This window comes from Erythrolamprus reginae, chromosome 3 (genome assembly GCF_031021105.1).
Source record: "Erythrolamprus reginae isolate rEryReg1 chromosome 3, rEryReg1.hap1, whole genome shotgun sequence".
Classification (NCBI taxonomy): Eukaryota; Metazoa; Chordata; class Lepidosauria; order Squamata; family Dipsadidae; genus Erythrolamprus; species Erythrolamprus reginae.
The window spans coordinates 171,087,873-171,105,971 of record NC_091952.1 but is presented as its reverse complement, the minus strand read 5'-3'; the positions used below and the strand labels follow the sequence as shown (position 1 = coordinate 171,105,971).

At 42.9% G+C, this 18,099-nt stretch overlaps 2 protein-coding genes across 3 annotated transcripts in view; one reads left to right on the top strand and one right to left on the bottom strand.

The window, feature by feature from the left end:
* MYLK4 (myosin light chain kinase family member 4) overlaps positions 1 to 7,843 on the bottom strand; it is a 114,687-nt gene extending 106,844 nt beyond the window's left edge. Inside the window, exons 1-2 of the mRNA XM_070747159.1 lie at positions 7,775 to 7,843; positions 6,641 to 6,841 (exon numbers count right to left, since the gene is read on the bottom strand). Of these exons, the coding sequence (XP_070603260.1) occupies positions 6,641 to 6,790 (150 nt within the window). The 5' untranslated portion in view covers positions 6,791 to 6,841; positions 7,775 to 7,843. The remainder of the gene's footprint in view (positions 1 to 6,640; positions 6,842 to 7,774) is intronic.
* Positions 7,844 to 10,855: 3,012 nt separating this feature from the next.
* The window catches only part of WRNIP1 (WRN helicase interacting protein 1), a 35,056-nt gene continuing 27,812 nt past the window's right edge, over positions 10,856 to 18,099 (top strand). Inside the window, exon 1 of one of the 2 annotated variants that reach the window (XM_070747161.1) lies at positions 10,856 to 11,711. In XM_070747161.1, coding sequence (XP_070603262.1) covers positions 11,109 to 11,711 — 603 coding nt within the window. In that variant the 5' untranslated portion in view covers positions 10,856 to 11,108. The remainder of the gene's footprint in view (positions 11,712 to 18,099) is intronic. The other variant, XM_070747160.1, reaches the window with a different exon arrangement.

Genomic DNA, 18,099 nt, shown 5'->3' with positions numbered 1-18,099 from the left:
CTCCCACCCAGCATCAGCCTGCCTGCCAACCCACTTATAGGGAACTGGGACTTTCAACTTCCTGCTGGCTTCCCCACTGACTTGGTTGTAGAAATCTGTCAGGAAATTGCTTCACCTAACAACCCTCTCTGGGATTGTGAATGTGGGATTTGGTTAATGATGGCAACTGGGATTGCAGGGATTGCAAATGCCATTATCATGTGATGTGGTCAGCTTTATGACTGCATAGCTTAGCAATGGAAATTCCAGTCCCTCATAAATTGAGGACTACCTGCCCAATAATTTTATGTAAAAAGAATACCCACCACCATCTGGGATGAGAGAGGGGCGGCATGCAAATCAAACAAACAAACAAATAAACCAACAAATAAATAAATAGATAAATAGATAGATAGATCGATAGATAGATAGATAGATAGATAGATAGATAGATAGATAAATAAATAGATAAATAGATAGATAGATAGATAAATAGATAAATAGATAAATAGATAAATAAATAAATAAATAGATAGATAGATAGATAAATAGATAGATAAATAAATAAATAAATAAATAAATAAATAATACAAAGCATATTGTAACAATAGGTGGATATTAGCTATAGTATTACTAAAACATCTTGATTTTCTTGAAACTGCCTTTGGTTAAATTTCAAGTAATGTGATCTCTGGTGGTAGACTTAATACCAAGGAGGGGGAAAGGAAGTCCTATATATATAAGTAGAGCTCTTTTGCTCCAAAGGCAAAGTTGTTAAAACGAAGCTTCTCAATCAGAGGTGAAATTCAGCCAGAACCGGTACTGGAAATTTTGAGTAGTTTGGCAAACTGGCAAATACCACCTCTGGCTGGCCCCTGAGTGGGGTGGGAATGGATATTTTGCAATACCCTTCTGTTAAATCCGAATTAATCAGCAGAGACGTTGTAGCTGAGAGTCTTTTATTTATCTCTAACTGGAACGGCCCAAAACTATACTAACAGAATGTGCAGAACAAGAACAACAACGATGGGAAAAGTTTCTGTCTTTTTAAACCTTTTGCCGGGGAGGCGTGGCTTGACAGCAATTTGAAATTGCCAGTCATGCTTTAACCAATCCGTGAACAGCATGCAAATTGACCAACGTCCTCCCATACACAACATTTTCCGCCAGGAGTGGGGAAAGAATGGGGGTTTTGCAGTACTCTTCCCCTGCCACGCCCACCAAGCCACGCCCACTGAACCGGTAGGGAGGGGGGAATTGAATTTCACCCCTGCTCTCCATGGTGAGAGAGGTCCGGTATCAAATCATTCCTCTAATTGCAGCAACTAGTACTCTTCCCCTGCCACGCCCACCAAGCCATGCCCACTGAACCGGTAGGGGGGGGAATTTGTTTATTTGTTTATTTGTTTATTTGTTTATTTGTTTATTTGTTTATTTGTTTATTTGTTTATTTGTTTATTTGTTTATTTGTTTATTTGTTTATTTGTTTATTTGTTTATTTGTTTATTTGTTTATTTGTTTATTTGTTTATTTGTTTATTTGTTTATTTGTTTATTTGTTTATTTGTTTATTTGTTTATTTGTTTATTTGTTTATTTGTTTATTTGTTTATTTGTTTATTTGTTTATTTGTTTATTTGTTTGTTTGTTTGTTTGTTTGTTTATTTATTTATTGTCAAGTATGTATTGATAGTATACAAAGACATAACAATGTTTATATGCATGATACTAGTAAGATAGAAACATTAGGACAGGGGACAGTAGGCGTGATAGTGCACTTATGCACGCCCCTTACTGACCTCTTAGGAATCGGGTGAGGTCAACAGTGGACAGTCTAAGGCAGGGGTAGGGAACGTTGGCTCTTCTGTGACTTGTGGACTTCAACTCCCAGAATTCCTGAGCTAGCATGATTGGCTCAGGAATTCTGGGAGTTGAAGTCCACAAGTCATAGAAGAGCCAACGTTCCCTACCCCTGGTCTAAGGGTAAGGTTTTGGGGATTAGGTGCCTATTATCCATTGACTAATCAAACCAGCTAGGTGATGGTCTTGTTTCAGTCTTTCCAGGTAGAACATGTCAGGAAAGAGATACACCAGAAATACTAGAATTCTGTTTTATTGATGTAGGTTACGATAATGGAATCTTGAAAGCCTGATAGCATTCCCACCCCTCTCTCTTAAACTAAAGATAGATAAGCTGGAGCTATCTTGAGTTTCTTCCTCACCCTTGCCTGTATTTCAGGATTAAGATCATGTTTTCTCAATGGCTATCACATATCTTCTTCAAGGGTATTTCCATATTTCTCTACACTCAGCGATAAGCACAAAGCAGCTGCTGAAACCCACGAAGAAGGAAAAGAAAAACAGATGCAAAGAGATACAAAAAGAAGCAGTTCAAGGACAGACATCAAGCTTATAATCAACCCATACCACGGAATAAGCATTAAGATTAATAAATATCTGGTAATGTTTCTTCTCTTACATTATTGGCTAAAGTCACAATTAAATTTGGCAATGTTCTCATTCAGCCTACTACAATTGTGTTTTGATCTAGTAACCTTGATATCAAAGATAATTTATATTAAATGTTGAATTAAGGATTTTTCTATACACAACCGATATTATATCACAGAAAGATAACAATTTTCTCAGTCCCTTACAAGTGGTTATACTATAAGCTACTGCCTGTGAAATTTCAAGAAATATCCACCCTGTGATTTATTTATTTAAACTTCATACAATCAGTATTTTATTGACAAACAAAAACAACTCTTACCAAGCAGGATAGAATAAAATATAATGGGATGCCTCCATTCCTTCCAGCCTTCTAACAGGGCATTGGTTCTAAGTCAGGGGTGTCAAACTCAAGGCTGTGGGCCAGATCCAGACGACTGGGTGTTTAGATCTGGCCTGCAGTGTCAGCCTGGAAACAGCAAAGGATTGGCCCACAGTGCCTCTGCCAACAGAAACAGAGCTGGGGGGAGTGCATATGGCCCCCTGCACCCCATTTTCAGTCACAACGGCTTCCTGCATCCCTCTGCCATTGAAAACACTCCCCTCAGAGGTCTGTTTTCACTGACAGAGAAACTAAAAACAAAACAAAGGAGAAATGTTCCCTCTTTTGCATTTGAATGTGCCAGAAGGGACAGGAAAGGATAAAGGGAAAGAGGAAAGACAAAGAAAAAGAAGGAAAGATGGCAAGAGAACAAAGAAGGAAAAATAAAGAAAAGGAAAGAAAGAAGAAAGGAGAATGAAAAGGGAAGGAAAAATAAGAAAAGGAAGGAAGGAAGGAAGGAAGGAAGGAAGGATTATGAGAGTGAGTGAGGGTCTCAGGGAAGTCCTGCCTTAGCATTTAATCACAGGTGCCCCCGACATGAATGATGTCCGAGCTGGCCACACCCACTATGGCCATGCCCCGACTTTCCGAGGTCAAATACAGCCCTGATGCAGCCCTCAATGAAATTGAGTTTGACACCCCTGCTCTAAGCTGTTTAGATTAACAACCAAACATACAGTCATAATTTTAGGTCCTAGGCATGGTACTCTTGAAACAAGAAGCCTTGTAGATAATAACATGAATTACTTCACTTTTTTCTACTGTGATAAAACAGCCTTAACTATTTCTGAGGATCCTCTGGTTGACCCTCTTCAATGAAATATCTGCCTAAAACTGTGCCCTCTTTATACAAGGTCACAGTGACCATCTATTTTAGGCTCAGAAAAGAAGTCATGCCAGTCTATCATTCAAAATATAATTTGTTGTTTTCTAGCTTAGTGAGGAACTCCATAATTTTACTTGGTGTACCAAGATCTTTTTAGAGTACTTTGTAATAGCTGTCTTTGTGTTTAAAAACAGTGAAGCACTACAATTATGGAATTTATTTATTTATGTAAAACATTTACATAGCCATCCATCTTATGTTGAAGTCTGGGTGGCTCCCCATCAACTATTAAAGTAGCATTAGTAAAAACAGCATGCTATAAAACTATTAAAACCATAAGCATTAAAAAAAATCTGACTGCCAAGTTAAATTTCCAAGGTTCCTGTTAAATCTTTCATCCTCCTCAACCTATTCACCCTATGAACAGGAATAAGAGCATATAAAAGCAGATGGGTATACATTGCATTGCTTCTCAAAATGAAATCACTTCCCTAACTGGGTGTAACTGGATATTCTCCATGAATAATTGCCTGTAGGGCAATATTTTCAATCTTATAATTTAATGGGATTATATATTTTATTTCATTATGTAGTCGCATAGAATCCGGGATTATTTACTCGCTTACAGGATTTCTATACCAGACTCCTGGCAGTTTACAACCACATATAATCCTAATGCCATAAAACGGTCTTCATGATACACAACACCTCCTCTAACTATCGAATGCCCTAATGAGGCTTCCCTGGATTTTCTTCCTTTGTTCTGCAAAAAAGCCACATATGGGAAAAGAGTCAGGAAAGACTCCAAAGGTTATAAGTGGAAGGTGATAAAAATGGTCCGGGCTCTTCATAAAGTGCCCTAGGTGCAGAGGTTTCACAAGAGCCTCTTCAGATCCTGAGGGATCAATAAACAGCTTCTCAAAGCTCTAACTTAGACCCTGTGAGAAATATTAAACCAAACATTCAATCCTCCTCCATCACCTCCCAAAGACATTAGCTCAAAGCCAAAAGGATTATGTAAGAAGGAGATAAGTATTGCAACAGAGCTGGTTAGCAATTAGAATAGAATAGGAATAGGAAGAAAATAGAGAATAGAGTATAGAATATAGAGTATAGAGAATAGAGAATAGAGAGAAGAGAGAAGAGAGAAGAGAGAGAATAGAAAGTAGAGAGTAGAGAGTAAAGAATAGAATAGAATAACAGAGTTGGAAGGGACTTTGGAGGTCTTCTAGTCCAACCCCCTGCTTAGGCGGTGTTGTGGTTCCGTCTGAGGCCCCTCCGGGAACGGCTGACCTTCTGTCGGTTTCCAGCTCAGAGGGAGAGGCTGAGGAACAGGAGGTGCAGACAGACGAGGAGGAGGAATCCCAGGCTGAAGAAGAGGGAGGACAGCCAGAGTCCCACCAGGGGGAGCTCTCCCCAGCAAGCAGCCTGGATTCCTTAGAGGAAAGTGCACAAGCCATAATTGATCTGCGACAACGAAGAGCTACTCAGAGAGGGAATCAATTGGCTAAATACTTTCAGCATTAAAGTGGCAACAGCTGGGTTTGGGTGTGGTGCTCTTGGGAAAGGCTAAAAGGCAGACCCACCCTTCCTGGCTTGTGGAGTTTTATCTTTGAGAGTCGTGGGACCTGACTGTGAACTTTGGCGTCTTGGAATCCTGGTTTGTGCCTTTGACTATTGAAACCTTGGGGGGGGGGTGCCAGCAAGAAGCTTGCTGTATTGTCTGGACATCAGGACCCTGCTGTACCGTATTATATCCTGTCTGTTGGGAAGAACAGGTTTTCCTCTGTGCTTATTTTTTCCAGTTATAAAATACTTTTGGCTTTTACCAGAGTGTCTGGCTGTTTTTTCCAGTTGGTGTTGAGGTCTGGGGGAACCCAGACAGAACAGGCAGGAAGCCCTACACCACTTCAGAGAAATGGTTATCCAACATCTTCTTAAAAACTTCCAGTGTTGGAGCCTTCACAACTTCTGGAGGCAGGGTATTTAATTATTCTGATTAATGATTCTGTCAGGAAATTTCTCCTTAGTTCTAAGTTGCTTCTCTCCTTGATTAATTTCCACCTTTTTCCCCCTTCCATTGTCAGAGCAATAGCAAGATGCTGCTAATTTCTTTGTGCTCAATTCTGCTTAATTATCCCTTCTAGCCCAAGCGGGTGTCCCCTCAACCTATGGGTCCTCCAAAGACATTCCCACAGAAAGGAAAAGAACTGGTGCTTGTTTTCCTGATCTGGGTGGGAGCTGAAGGGGAAGTAGGAAAATCTACCAATCAGGAAACTCTTCATTGTGGTGCAAATAAAACACTGGCCATCTTGGAGGCCAAAGTGGAAAAAAAGAGATTGAAACCTTGGAAAGGACTTCTTCATTCCAACTACCGGTAGTTAATGCATGAAATATAAGCAGTTGAAGGCTGTAGGTAAAAGCCATAGAGAGGAAAAATTGAGATAGCTACCTGACAGGTGGATAGAGGAAGAAGGGAGAGAATAGAAACAAAAGCCAGAAACAAAAGAAAAGAAAGCCTTTATGTCAAATTAAACAAGAAAAAAGAGGATTTGGGGATGTACCTGTTCACAAAGAAGAAATGTTTGCCCTACATTTCTTCTTTGTAGATTTTTCATACAATATTATTGTTAAATAGTCATTCCTAATCAATGGTGAGAGGCATCTTTATGGGGCACTTTCTTTGAAGCAACTCTGTACTGCAAATGAGAGAGGCAAAAATATAAATATCTTTCCATCCCCCTGTTTAAGATACTATGCCACTGAAAACTATTCAGTGAGATACGGTATTAGGATAAAAATAAACCTGATCAGAACAACTTTTAAGTTTGACCCTTAAAGAAACTTAGAAAAATTTCTGCCAATTCTGAACAAACCTACTCTTTCGCCATGTTTCCCAAAATGGCTGTGAAGATAAAGAATATATAAGTGCCACAGCTACAATTTGCGCTACAATGAATACAGCAGATAACTAGCAACAATACACTCAGAGACATACACATACCTCCTTTTCTGTTGTAATACTTTTCACTGATTCCAAATTATGAAAAAACATCACTCCATTCTCTCCACTGTTGTAATATTGTGTGTTCATGTTGTGTAGCTGGTTAAATTGATAGAACTCTGGATGGTATTCAATTATATGTTTATTCATTGTAGTTTCACAAATTAGTGTAGAAATATCTCAATTTCTCTTGTATATTGTCTGTAAAAAGGAAAACATATAGAAATAGAAATATTGAACACTGGAGGTTTTTTCACCCAACCTTCAGAAAAACAATTGCATGATATAATATCCAGGGTACCAAATGGGACACTTAGCCAATTATATAATACATCTCCATTGAATGAATAGAACCGGCTATCAATTACCTAACAAGCCAGGTTCAGGGTTTTACTCATAAAATACAGGTTCAAAGCAATTTTAGAATTACACTGTCTGAAGATCAATCTTTACAGTACTGGTTGATTATAGAAATCATTGGGAGAGTAGTCCAATGGACCCACAGAATACTCTCCCCAGTGAAATTTGTTACTGTTTCATCTTTTAGATATTTAGATATTTATTGGAAATATTTCTCTTTATAAATGCACTTCCTATATGGATGTAGTATAAATGTGTTCTGGATTTATTACCTCCTCTTTTAAAATAAAAACTGTGTATGATTTCTATATTTTTTTGAATGCATTGTTTTGATTGCACAATTTATCAAGATTCTTGAAGCATCCTAAAAATAAATAACAAAGCTTTTATTTATCTTCTCTGATTCTTTCCATTATTTTATCCTAAGTTGGATTAGGTAGTGTGATTATCAAATGTTTTCATAACTGCTAAATCCTTGAAACTATCCCAACTATCCTTGATAATGTGCCATGGGGAACTTCTTTAGAAATATTCATATGACCTGGAAGATTACAAAGGCAAAGTACATATTGTCAGACTTAACCATAGTTTCAACTGGGAAACTGTGACTATATTAGACCAAACCAAGTCCAAAAATGCTAAAGAATTCCTAGAAGCTTAGAACTCTGACAAACTGGCATCAATAGACACATAGACATAAACAACATCTACATACTGTGCAAAAGAGACAATCAACAATCCAAAAAAGGAAATAAAGATATTAAAACTCCCCACCAGCAATAAAACACCCAGATCAGGGGTAGGCAAAGTTGGCTCTTCTATGACTTGTGGACTTCAACTCCCAGGATTCCTGAGCCAATTATGCTAGCTCAGGAATTCTGGGAATTGAAGTCCACATGTCATAGAAGAGCCAACTTTGCCTACCCTTGACCCAGATGAACATAAATTAATACCAAGATTAACATCAACTAACAATCAAAAAAGTAAACAGTGCCAAATGAAAACTGAGAGCAAACCCCATTGCTTACTAGCACTGATGATGTTGCCTAGTTTGAGTAATGAAACATCTACAAGAATACGGTTATAGAGCATCAAGGATCTCCCCACCCTTTATATTTGATGATGCACCCCCCCTTTTTTTTCTCTAGTAAAAATCTCTCGACTCTTGAATTTTCCATTTTTATAATCATCTTCACTGGCTATTGAATTTAATTATATTCTTTCTGACATTTGGCACCATAACTGGCCATGCAATGTGATGTATCATTGAAGAACAATACAGATATCATTTCTCATGACTTGGAAGCAGAGGGAAATTGCATTTGCAGTTTTATAATTATGCTAACTTCAGTTTAAGATTTGACTATCATCTTAAAATTGCAGCCAATCACATTTTTTTACATTACCACTGCAAAATAAACTTTTTTTAAAAAAAAAAAGTGTACATATATAACAACTCGGCAAATAATTTGCTGTCCTGTCACGACTCCCAAAATACATGAAATCAAAATTGCTAGTCCGTTTCTCACGCTTGGCAAATTGAAACATGGTCTCTTGGAGATTCTGGGAGGTGAAATTCACATGCCTTAAAATCCCCAAGTTTGAACTCTTATAGCAGGTCACCTTGGCAACCTTTCCCACCACCTTCGCCTGTCTATCTCTATCTTTCTGTGTGTGTTTGTATGTGTGTAACGTTTCTCCCTACCAGCAATTTTTTTCAATGGAAAATGCTCTTTCATTTAAAAGTGCACACAGGGGACCGCATTTCTATCCTTGAAATATACATCTATCTATCATCTATCTATCTATCTATCTATCTATCTATCTATCTATCTATCTATCTATCTATCTACTGCAGCGTTTCCCAACCGGTGTGCCGCGGCACACTAGTGTGCCGTGAGACACCGTCAGGTGTGCCGCGGCGAGAGGTGGCAGAGGAGAGTGGGCGGATCGGGTGGGCAATAGGGCAGGGCGGAGAAGCCAGGGGCGCGTTTGGCCGGAGGCACCTACTGCCGCACCTCCCTGCCCCTGCCTCCCCACGGTGCCTCCGGCCAAACGTGCCCCTGGCTTCTCCGCCCTGCCCCATTGCCCGCCCGATCCGCCCACTCTCCTCCGCCGCCGCCTCCTGCCTTGGGGCGAGCAATCCGGGAGTCCGGGACTGTGTGGCTTTGCGCCATGAAGAGAAAACGGCCGACTTTTCCCTGCTGCCGTTTTCTCTTCATGGCGCAAAGCCACACAGTCCCGGACTACCGGATTGCTCGCTTCTCCGGTCAGCAAAGCCATCTGCCCAGGAAAGCGCCGCGCTGGCCGGAGAAGTGAGCGATCCGGGAGTCCGGGACTGTGTGGCTTTCGGCCGGGCTAACGGGAGGCGGCGCGAGGCCGGGCTAACGGGAGGCGGCGCGAGGCCGGGCGCTGGGGACGTCTGGGAGGGCGAGGAGGCTGATGGCTGCTGCACACTCCACTCTCTCTCCGGCTCTCTCTTGCTCTTTCTTTTTCTCTCTGTTGCTGACGTGGTGAACGAGAGAGAAAGAGAGAGAGAGAAAAAGGAGGGGAGAGAGAATGAGAGAAAGAAAGCAAGAGAAAGAGAGGGAAAGAAAGCAAGAGAGAGAGAGAAAGAAAGGGGGGAAGGAGGGAGAGGGAAAAACATAGAGGGAGGGAAGGAGGGAGAGAGAAAGAGAGCAAAAAAGAGAGGAAGAAATAAAGAAAGAGGGATGGAGAGAAAGAAGGGAAGGAAGGAAGAGAGAGAAAGAGGGAGGGAGAAATAGAGTGAAATGGAGGAAGAGATATTTTTTTGTCCAAACTTTTCTTTAGCCCCCCCGCCCCCCCTTCACTGTTCCCCAGAATTTTGAAAACATGAATAATGTGCCGCGGCTCAAAAAAGGTTGGGAAACACTGATCTACTGTATCTATCTATCTATCTATCTATCTATCTATCTATCTATCTATCTATCTATCTATCTATCTATCTATCTATCTACTGTATCTATCTATCTATCTATCTATCTATCTATCTATCTATGTATCTATCTATCTATCTATCTATCTATCTATCTATCTATCTATGTATCTATGTATGTATCTATCTATGTATCTATCTATCTATCTATCTATCTATCTATCTATCTATGTATCTATCTATGTATCTATGTATCTATCTATCTATCTATCTATCTATCTATCTACTGTATCTATCTATCTATGTATCTATCTATCTATGTATCTATCTATCTATGTATCTATCTATCTATGTATCTATCTATGTATCTATCTATCTATGTATCAATCTATCTATCTATCATCTATATCTACATATTCATATCTATATCTATCAATCTCTCTATCGATATATTATATATTTATCTATCTCTATCTATCTCTATGAATATCTATGTATCTATCTATCTATCTCTAAATATTAACATCTATATATATCAATCTCTCTACTCCCTATTGATATATTATATATTTATATACAGTATCTCTATCTCTATGAATATCTATCTATCTACCTATCCATCCATCCATCCATCCATCCATCTATCTATCTATAAATATCTATATCTATCAATCTCTCTATCGCTATCTCTCTACCCTCTATCGATATATTATATTATATACCTGTATATCACATTTTTTTGCTGAATTTGAAAATTAAGGGAGACTAGGATAGATCTTTATATATCTATATCTTTATATATCTATATATTAATCTCTCTCTCTCTCTCTCTATCTCTCTCTGTCTGTCTCTCTCTCTCTCCGCGCTCCCGCGCCGCTCTAAAGTTCAAACAAAAAGAGAGTTAAATACATTTTTTTTGGCGCAGGCGGGCGGAAAAACTACAATTCCCGAAAGCCTGTGTGGATCTGTAAGCAGCCCGCCGAAAAAAAGGAGGCGGTGACTTTGCTGTTCTTCCTTCTTGAGCATGTAGTGATTACTGGGGCGCCCCGAGGCAAACTTTTTCCGGGCGACTCCTCTGGGTTTTGTTTTTGTTTGTCGGGAAGGGTATAGAAGGGGTTGATCAAAGGCGACATTTTCCCCAAGAGGAAGAAGCCACCGACTAGTGTCGATTTAGGGGATCCCGCTCTCTCCTGTCCTTCTCCCGCCGGGGAAATGGAAGGCGGTATTGCGCAGGAAGAGCCGCTGGTGAGCTGCCCGGTTTGCCTGGTGGAACTTCCCTCTGCGCGCATCAACTCCCATCTGGATACCTGTTTGCAGCTGCCGGGCGAAGAGCTGGAAGGCAGGAGCAACAGCGCCTCCAAACCCACAGCAGGAGCGGGGCTGCCCTCTCTGGCCCAGCGTCCCTGCTTGAAGAAAATGCGGCTCTCCCAATCTCCGGAGCGGAGAAACAAGGAAGAGGAGCCGGGGAATGACCTCGGTACTCCCCCAGTGTTTTCCCTTTTCCACCGAGGTAGAAACTCCGGAGGAGCCCAAGCGGGAGGATCACCCCGTGGCGCTGTTACCTCTCCAAATCCGGGAAAGGGGGAAGAGCGGCGGGGGGAGAATCCCGAGCTAGCCCCGGAAGCGCTGTTGCGGGGAGAGACCCTGACCCAAAAACTGGAAGGGAAGCCTTTGGCCGATAAGCTGCGGCCGAGCCACCTGGGAGATTATGTGGGCCAGAACCAGGCGTTGGGGAAAGAGACACTGTTGCGGTCCTTGCTGGAGGCTCACGAAATCCCTTCGCTCATTCTTTGGGGACCCCCGGGCTGTGGAAAGGTGAGTGGGTGTTAAGCAGGGGTTCCCAAACTTGTGGACTTCAACTCCCAGAATTCTCCAGCCAGCTATGCGTTGAAGTCCACAAGTCTTAAAATTGCCAAGTTTGAAGACCTCTGGTGTTAAGAGACATCCCTTTGTCTACCCATTTTCTTCCCTAAGTTCCTTCTGTTCCTTCCCTTGGACCTGTCAGAACAATTAACCAGTGGAACATTTTGTCTTTGGAAGTTGGAGCTGCTTCATCACTTGGAGGTTTTTAAGAAAAGAGTAGACAGCTACCTGTCTGAAATGGTGTAGGGCAGTGATAGCGAACCTTTTTTGGTTCACGTACCAAAAGTGTCTGTGTGTGTGTGTGTGTGTGTGTTAGCATGGGCGCATGTGCCCACATCCATTCCCTCCCCACCATGCATATACACCACCTGTGCTATCCCTGCGCATGGGCACAATCCCCCCTGTCCCCGTGAATGCGCACAGGCCTCACTGAAGCCTGGGACAGTGAAAAAACAGACACACAGGCAAACCGGAAGTTCAGAAAAACAGACTTCCGGTTTGCCCATTGTGTTGTGTTTTGCACTCCAGGGCTTCAGGAAGCTTCCCTGAAGCCTTCGGAGGGCGAAACGGCTTTCCCCAACACCAAAAAAAAATGAGCTGGCTAGTGCGCGTATACAAGCTGGAGCTACATAGGGCAGTGCCTCATTTGCCTTCCAATAGGGTTCTGCATGCCATCTGTGGCATGTGTGCTATAGGTTCGCCATCACTGGTGTAGGGTTTTCTGCCTGAGCAGGGGGCTGGACTAGAAGACCTCCAAGATCCCTTCTAGCGCTATTCTGATTCTGGCTAAACTCATCATAGTTTCTGATCCTAAGCTTTGCTTATGTGCTGGAAGGCAGCATGGCTTCTTTTATTGTTTTGGTCCAGTGTTGAAGCACATGCCGTCTTAAGAGGAAATGCTTCAGCCTATCAAAGAGCAGGCGGTCAAGATAACATCATCTCACCCTCACCTGCTTAGGATTAGTTGGAAAAGGGTCTCAGGGAAAGGGTGTGTCCGGCTTTGATTGTGCTTCTGCTTAAGATAGAGCATCCTTCCAGGGGACGAGGTGGTGGTGGTACTGGGGACAAATGGGGAATCTGCATCCTTTTGTCCTCAAAGCTTTTTAAGGTCCAGTGGATTAGATGGTAAAGATGTGGGAGGAGATAACTTCTGGAGTGCACGTATAATTTTCTAGGTCCTAAATTGTGTTTCCACTTGGGTCGGGGGGGGGGAGAATTAAGCTGTGTCTGCATAATGAGTAGTCTTTTTCATGGGAGAAAAGGAAGTGAGTTGCCAGTTCATTGTGTGATGATTCCTATTGGATTCCAGTTTCTCCTAGCTTCTAATCATTTAGATTAGATTAGATTAGATTTATTGGATTTATATGCCGCCCCACTCCGCAGACTCAGGGCGGCTCACAACAATGGTGAAGAACAGTACATAGTAACAAATCTAATATTTAAAAATCTAGATTACAGTTTTAGATTAAAAAGTCTAAAAAAGAAACCCCAATATATAAAAAACAACACATAATCGAATCATACACAAAAACTACATGGGCAAGGGGGAGATGTTTCAATTCCCCCATGCCTGACGGCAGAGGTGGGTTTTAAGAAGTTTATGAAAGGCAAGGAGGGTGGGGGCAATCCTGATCTCTGGGGGGAGTTGGTTCCAGAGGGTCAGAGCCACCACAGAGAAGGCTCTTCCCCTGGGTCTCGCCAGACGACATTGTTTAGTCGACAGGACCTGGAGAAGGCCAACTCTGTGTGACCTAACCAGTCGCTGGGATTCGTGCGGCAGAAGGCGGTCTCGTAGATATCCTGGTCCGATGCCATGAAGGGCTTTATAGGTCATAACCAACACTTTGAATTGTGACCGGAAACTGATCGGCAGCCAATGCAGACTGCAGAGTGTTGGAGTAACATGGGCATACCTAGGGAAGCCCATGATTGCTCTCGCAGCTGCATTCTGCACGATCTGAAGTTTCCGTACACTTTTCAAAGGTAGCCCCATGTAGAGAGCATTACAGTATTCGAGCCTCAAGGTGATGATGATTAGTTGATTTAGGGCAGTGATGGCAAACCTCTTTTTTTTTTTGCTCAGGTGCCAAAAGGCTGTGAGTGTGCACAATAGCACCCACGCATACCCACAGCCATAATGCAATGCCCTCTCCCCCCCCCCCCCATGCATGCCCGCACACACCCCTGCTCTGCCTCCCCACCATGCGCATACACAGAGACCTCACTGAAGGCTTTGGACTTCCAGTAGGCCTTTTGGGCTGTTTTCCCCCTGAAGCCTGGGAAGGCGAAAAACGGTCCAAAGGCCTATCAGAAGTTCATTTCTGGATTTCTGATAGGCCTGTTGGGTCAGTTTTTCAACATCCACAGGCTCCGGAGGCTTTCCTGAAGCTTGGGGAGGGTGAAGACGGACTGCCCTCTGTCCTCCAGAAGGCCGGAAATCAGCTGGCCAGCGCATACATGAACGCTCGAGCTGACATAGGGCAATACCTTGCCTGCCCTCAGATATGACTGTGTGCCATAAGTTCGTCATGGATTTAGGGTGAAGAAAATTGCAAGGAGGAGCATCTATTGGGACACATAGTTATAAGCTAATCATTTAACCCAAAGATTCCTTTACCACAAGACATCTATTGGCATGATGACTGATGAGAAATTCTATAACTGATGAGAAATTCCACATGGAGGACTTTTGGACTCTGGCATAGATAAATTCTTCTGTGGTGTGGCAACAAATTTCAGAAATCCCTGCAGTATTGCTTCATACGATTTGCTATAGAATGTATTTAATCAAGTTGTTTAGTTATGCAGTGCACTCAGAAAGTATTCAGCCCCCCTTCATTTTTGTCAATTTTGTTATGAGGCAGCCTGATTCTACAGTTCTTTAAATTCATTTAAAGAAGGGAGCAATGTGGGGTATAGCAGGGGTCTCCAACCATGGCAACTTTAAGACTTATGAATGGCTGAGGAATTCTGGGATTTGAAGTCCACAAGTCTTAAAGTTGCCAAGGTCGGAAAACCCTGGGCTAAGGAATCTGTCTGAATCCAACAGAAACTTGAAAGAGTTGATAAACCCCTGAAGTGGGGAATGTCTCCAACTTCATACAATAAGGGTCATCAGTCTGGACTAACTCGGCATCAGTTTGAACTGCTGGTTAAAAAGAAAGAAAAGTTTCCATGGCTGCAAATAGTCCAGCAGCTTAAGTTGCAACCCGAGTAAGTCGCCCTTTGATTTATGACCCTTTAATGTGCAAGATTCAGATTTTTGTTTGTCTGCCATGGAGTGCTCGCTTTTAGCTGAGAGAGACATCTACTTGTGTAACCCAAGCACAGACCAGCTGCAGCATTGGAAATAAACTTGGGAGCCAAAAAATCCAGTATTTCCAGAGAGCTAACCTTTGTTTATGTAAGTGTATTGATGACCAGAGATGGAAAAAAAGGATAATTAAGGGAATGTCTGGCATATTACATAGCAACTGACTTGAAGATGACACAGCAGCTATCCTTGGTTTTATAAGTGCAGTCTTAGATTGCATTAATGTACGCAATCAGTGATGGGAACGTGTTAACTTCAAAGTAACATGCTGTCTTCGCAATTGGTGTTACGTTTCAGTGAGCTTATTTTTACCACATAGCTTACTTTGTGTTTTATTCTAAAGCTAATCATGAGAAGGCAAAACCACTTCAGGTCCTCTGCCCCCCCAATATTTATTTTATTGTATTTTGCTTGGCAGTTGAATTTTGATTGAACTTTGTGCCCATTTTATTTATTTATTGGATTTATTTGGATTTCAAGGCTGCCCTTCTCCAAACAGACTTTATATAGAATAGAATAGAATAGAATAGAATTTTATTGGCCAAGTGTGATTGGACACACAAGGAATTTGTCGTGGTGCATATGCTCTCAGCGTGCATAAAATAAAATATACATTTGTCAAGAATCATGTGGTACGACACTTAATGATTGTCATAAGGGTCAAATAAGCAATGAAGAAGCAATATTAATAAAAATATTAATAAAAAAATATAGCCCTTCTCCCATGCCTGCCATAGACAAGGAAAGATGAGAAGGTTATATTGGCATTGCTGAGGCTAAATTAATAGCTTTGCATTATACAGTGATCCCTCGATTAGCACGGTCTCGATTAGTGCGAAACGCTACAACACGGTTTTTCAAGAAATATTAATTAAAAAATACTCCACGGTTTTTTTGCTATACCACGGTTTTTCCCACCCGATGACGTCATACGTCATCACCAAGAGTCACTTCTCTTTCTCTTTCTTTCCTGTCATTCTCTGCTTCAATCATTTTCTCGTTTCTCTTTTTTTCTCCCCTTTTTTCTCTCATTTCTCTCTCTCTCTTCCTCTCTCACACTCTCTTCCTCCCTCTCTCATCTCTTTCTTTCCTTCTCTCTCTTTCCTTCTCTCTCCCCCCCTCCACTTGCCCACGAGAAGAAAAAAAGCAACCTCTGCCGGGCAGCTCCCCTTGTGCCCCCGCTTTGTGCCTGCCTCTTGTCCCTCTCTTTTGGGGATTTTTTTTTCTTTTCTGTCTGAGTGCGTCTGTGTGAGCGCGAGAGAGGGAGTGCGTGTATGTGTGTGTGTGTCTGTTGCGGCTTGGGCTGGTCGGCCTCAGAGGCGGGAGAAGGCGAAGAGGTAGCAAGCGGGGAACCCGGTGGGGTGGATGGCGGCGGCGGCGTGTGTGTGTGTGTGGTGGCCGCCTTCAGCTTGGGGTCGCCGCCGGCGTGCTCGAAGGACGCGCCGCCGCCCGCCTCGAAAGCCTCGTCGTCTTCTGTGCTCTGCTCGCCGCTGCTCTCCAAGCGGGGCGCAGCGGCTGGGAGCGCGCGCCTTTTCTCCCCTGCGTGGATCCTGGCTAGCCGTCGCGCCTCTCTTGAAGATGGGGAGCCTGGCGACGCGCTGTTTTCCCCCACCGAGGACAATCGGGGTAAACTCTTTTGGTTGGGAACCAACCGGCCCGGTGCTCTTTTGGCTCTCTTGGGGTTTCCCCTTTGCCTGGGCAGCAGGAAGACCCAGGGAAGGTTCCTTTGGCCGCCCAACAGCTGATCTGCTCCGCAGCGCGGCAACAGCGAGGAGCCGAAGATGGGGTTTCCCCTTTGCCTGGGCAACGGGGAAACTCCATCTTCGGCTCCTCACTGCTTCCGCGCTGCGGAGCAGATCAGCTGTTGGGCGGCCAAAGGAACCTTCCCTGTGTCTTCCCCGCTGCCCACACGCAAACTCCACCATCTGCGCATGTGCGGCCATGGAAAAAAAGGTGCGCATGCGCAGATGGTGTTTTTACTTCCGCACCACTATAACACGGAAAATCGATTAGCGCGGGAGGTCTTGGAACGTAACCCCCGCGCTAATCGAGGGATCACTGTAATGCCAATGGCTAGGCATTAGGAAAGGCTTTTCTTCCTCATAAAATATAGGAAAATGATTGTACTGTAACCATCATTGGCAGTGCTGGGTTTTAAAATGCAGCACTGGAAATTCTGTTGTGCACTATTTTGTTTTGTTTGCGGAAGAGTTGCATTTTTACTGTTTTCCCCCTAGATTAGTGATGGCAAACTTATGGCACGGGTACCAGAGATGGCACGTGGAGCCATATCTGCCAGCATGCAAGCTGTTGCCCTAGCTCAGCTCCAACACGCATGTCCATGCTGGCTACCTGATTTTTAGCTTGCACGGAGGTTCTGGGAGGGCATTTTTGAGTCTGCGGAGAGGGGCGGCATACAAATCCAATAAATAATAATAATAATAATAATAATAATAATAATAATAATAATTTTCAACTTCTGGAGGAGGGAGGGCATTTTGCCCTCCCCCAGGCTCCAAAGAAACCTGGAGCCTGGGGAAGGTGAAAAACGGGCCTACTGGCCCCACCAGAAATTGGAAAATAGTCCGTTTCCGGCCTCCAGTGGGCCTTGGGGGGGGGGCTGTTTTTGCCCTCCACAGGCATTGAATTATGAGTGTGGGCACTCGTGTTTTCAGTACCCGAGGAAAAAATGGTTCGCCATCACTGTTATATATGATGTGCTTTTAGTAGTTAGCATGTGAAAACTGTAATGCTAAATATTGCCCCCTTAGTGCTCCTGACTGTTATTTTGGAAGCAAGTACCTGCCGCTGATAGAACAGGATACACAGCAATGCAGGTTTGGAGTGCAGTGCTTAACACCCTTAATTTAGCATGGCAGCCCTCAGTTCAGTTCGCCTCTGTTTTACAGAATGGCTTTTCAAGCTGGTTGCCCAGGAATGTTGGCAGTGAAGCTGTGAAATGAATGCAGCACTCCTCTGCAGACTGTTCAGCTGCACCTTCTTTGAAACTGGCAGCAAACCTATGTA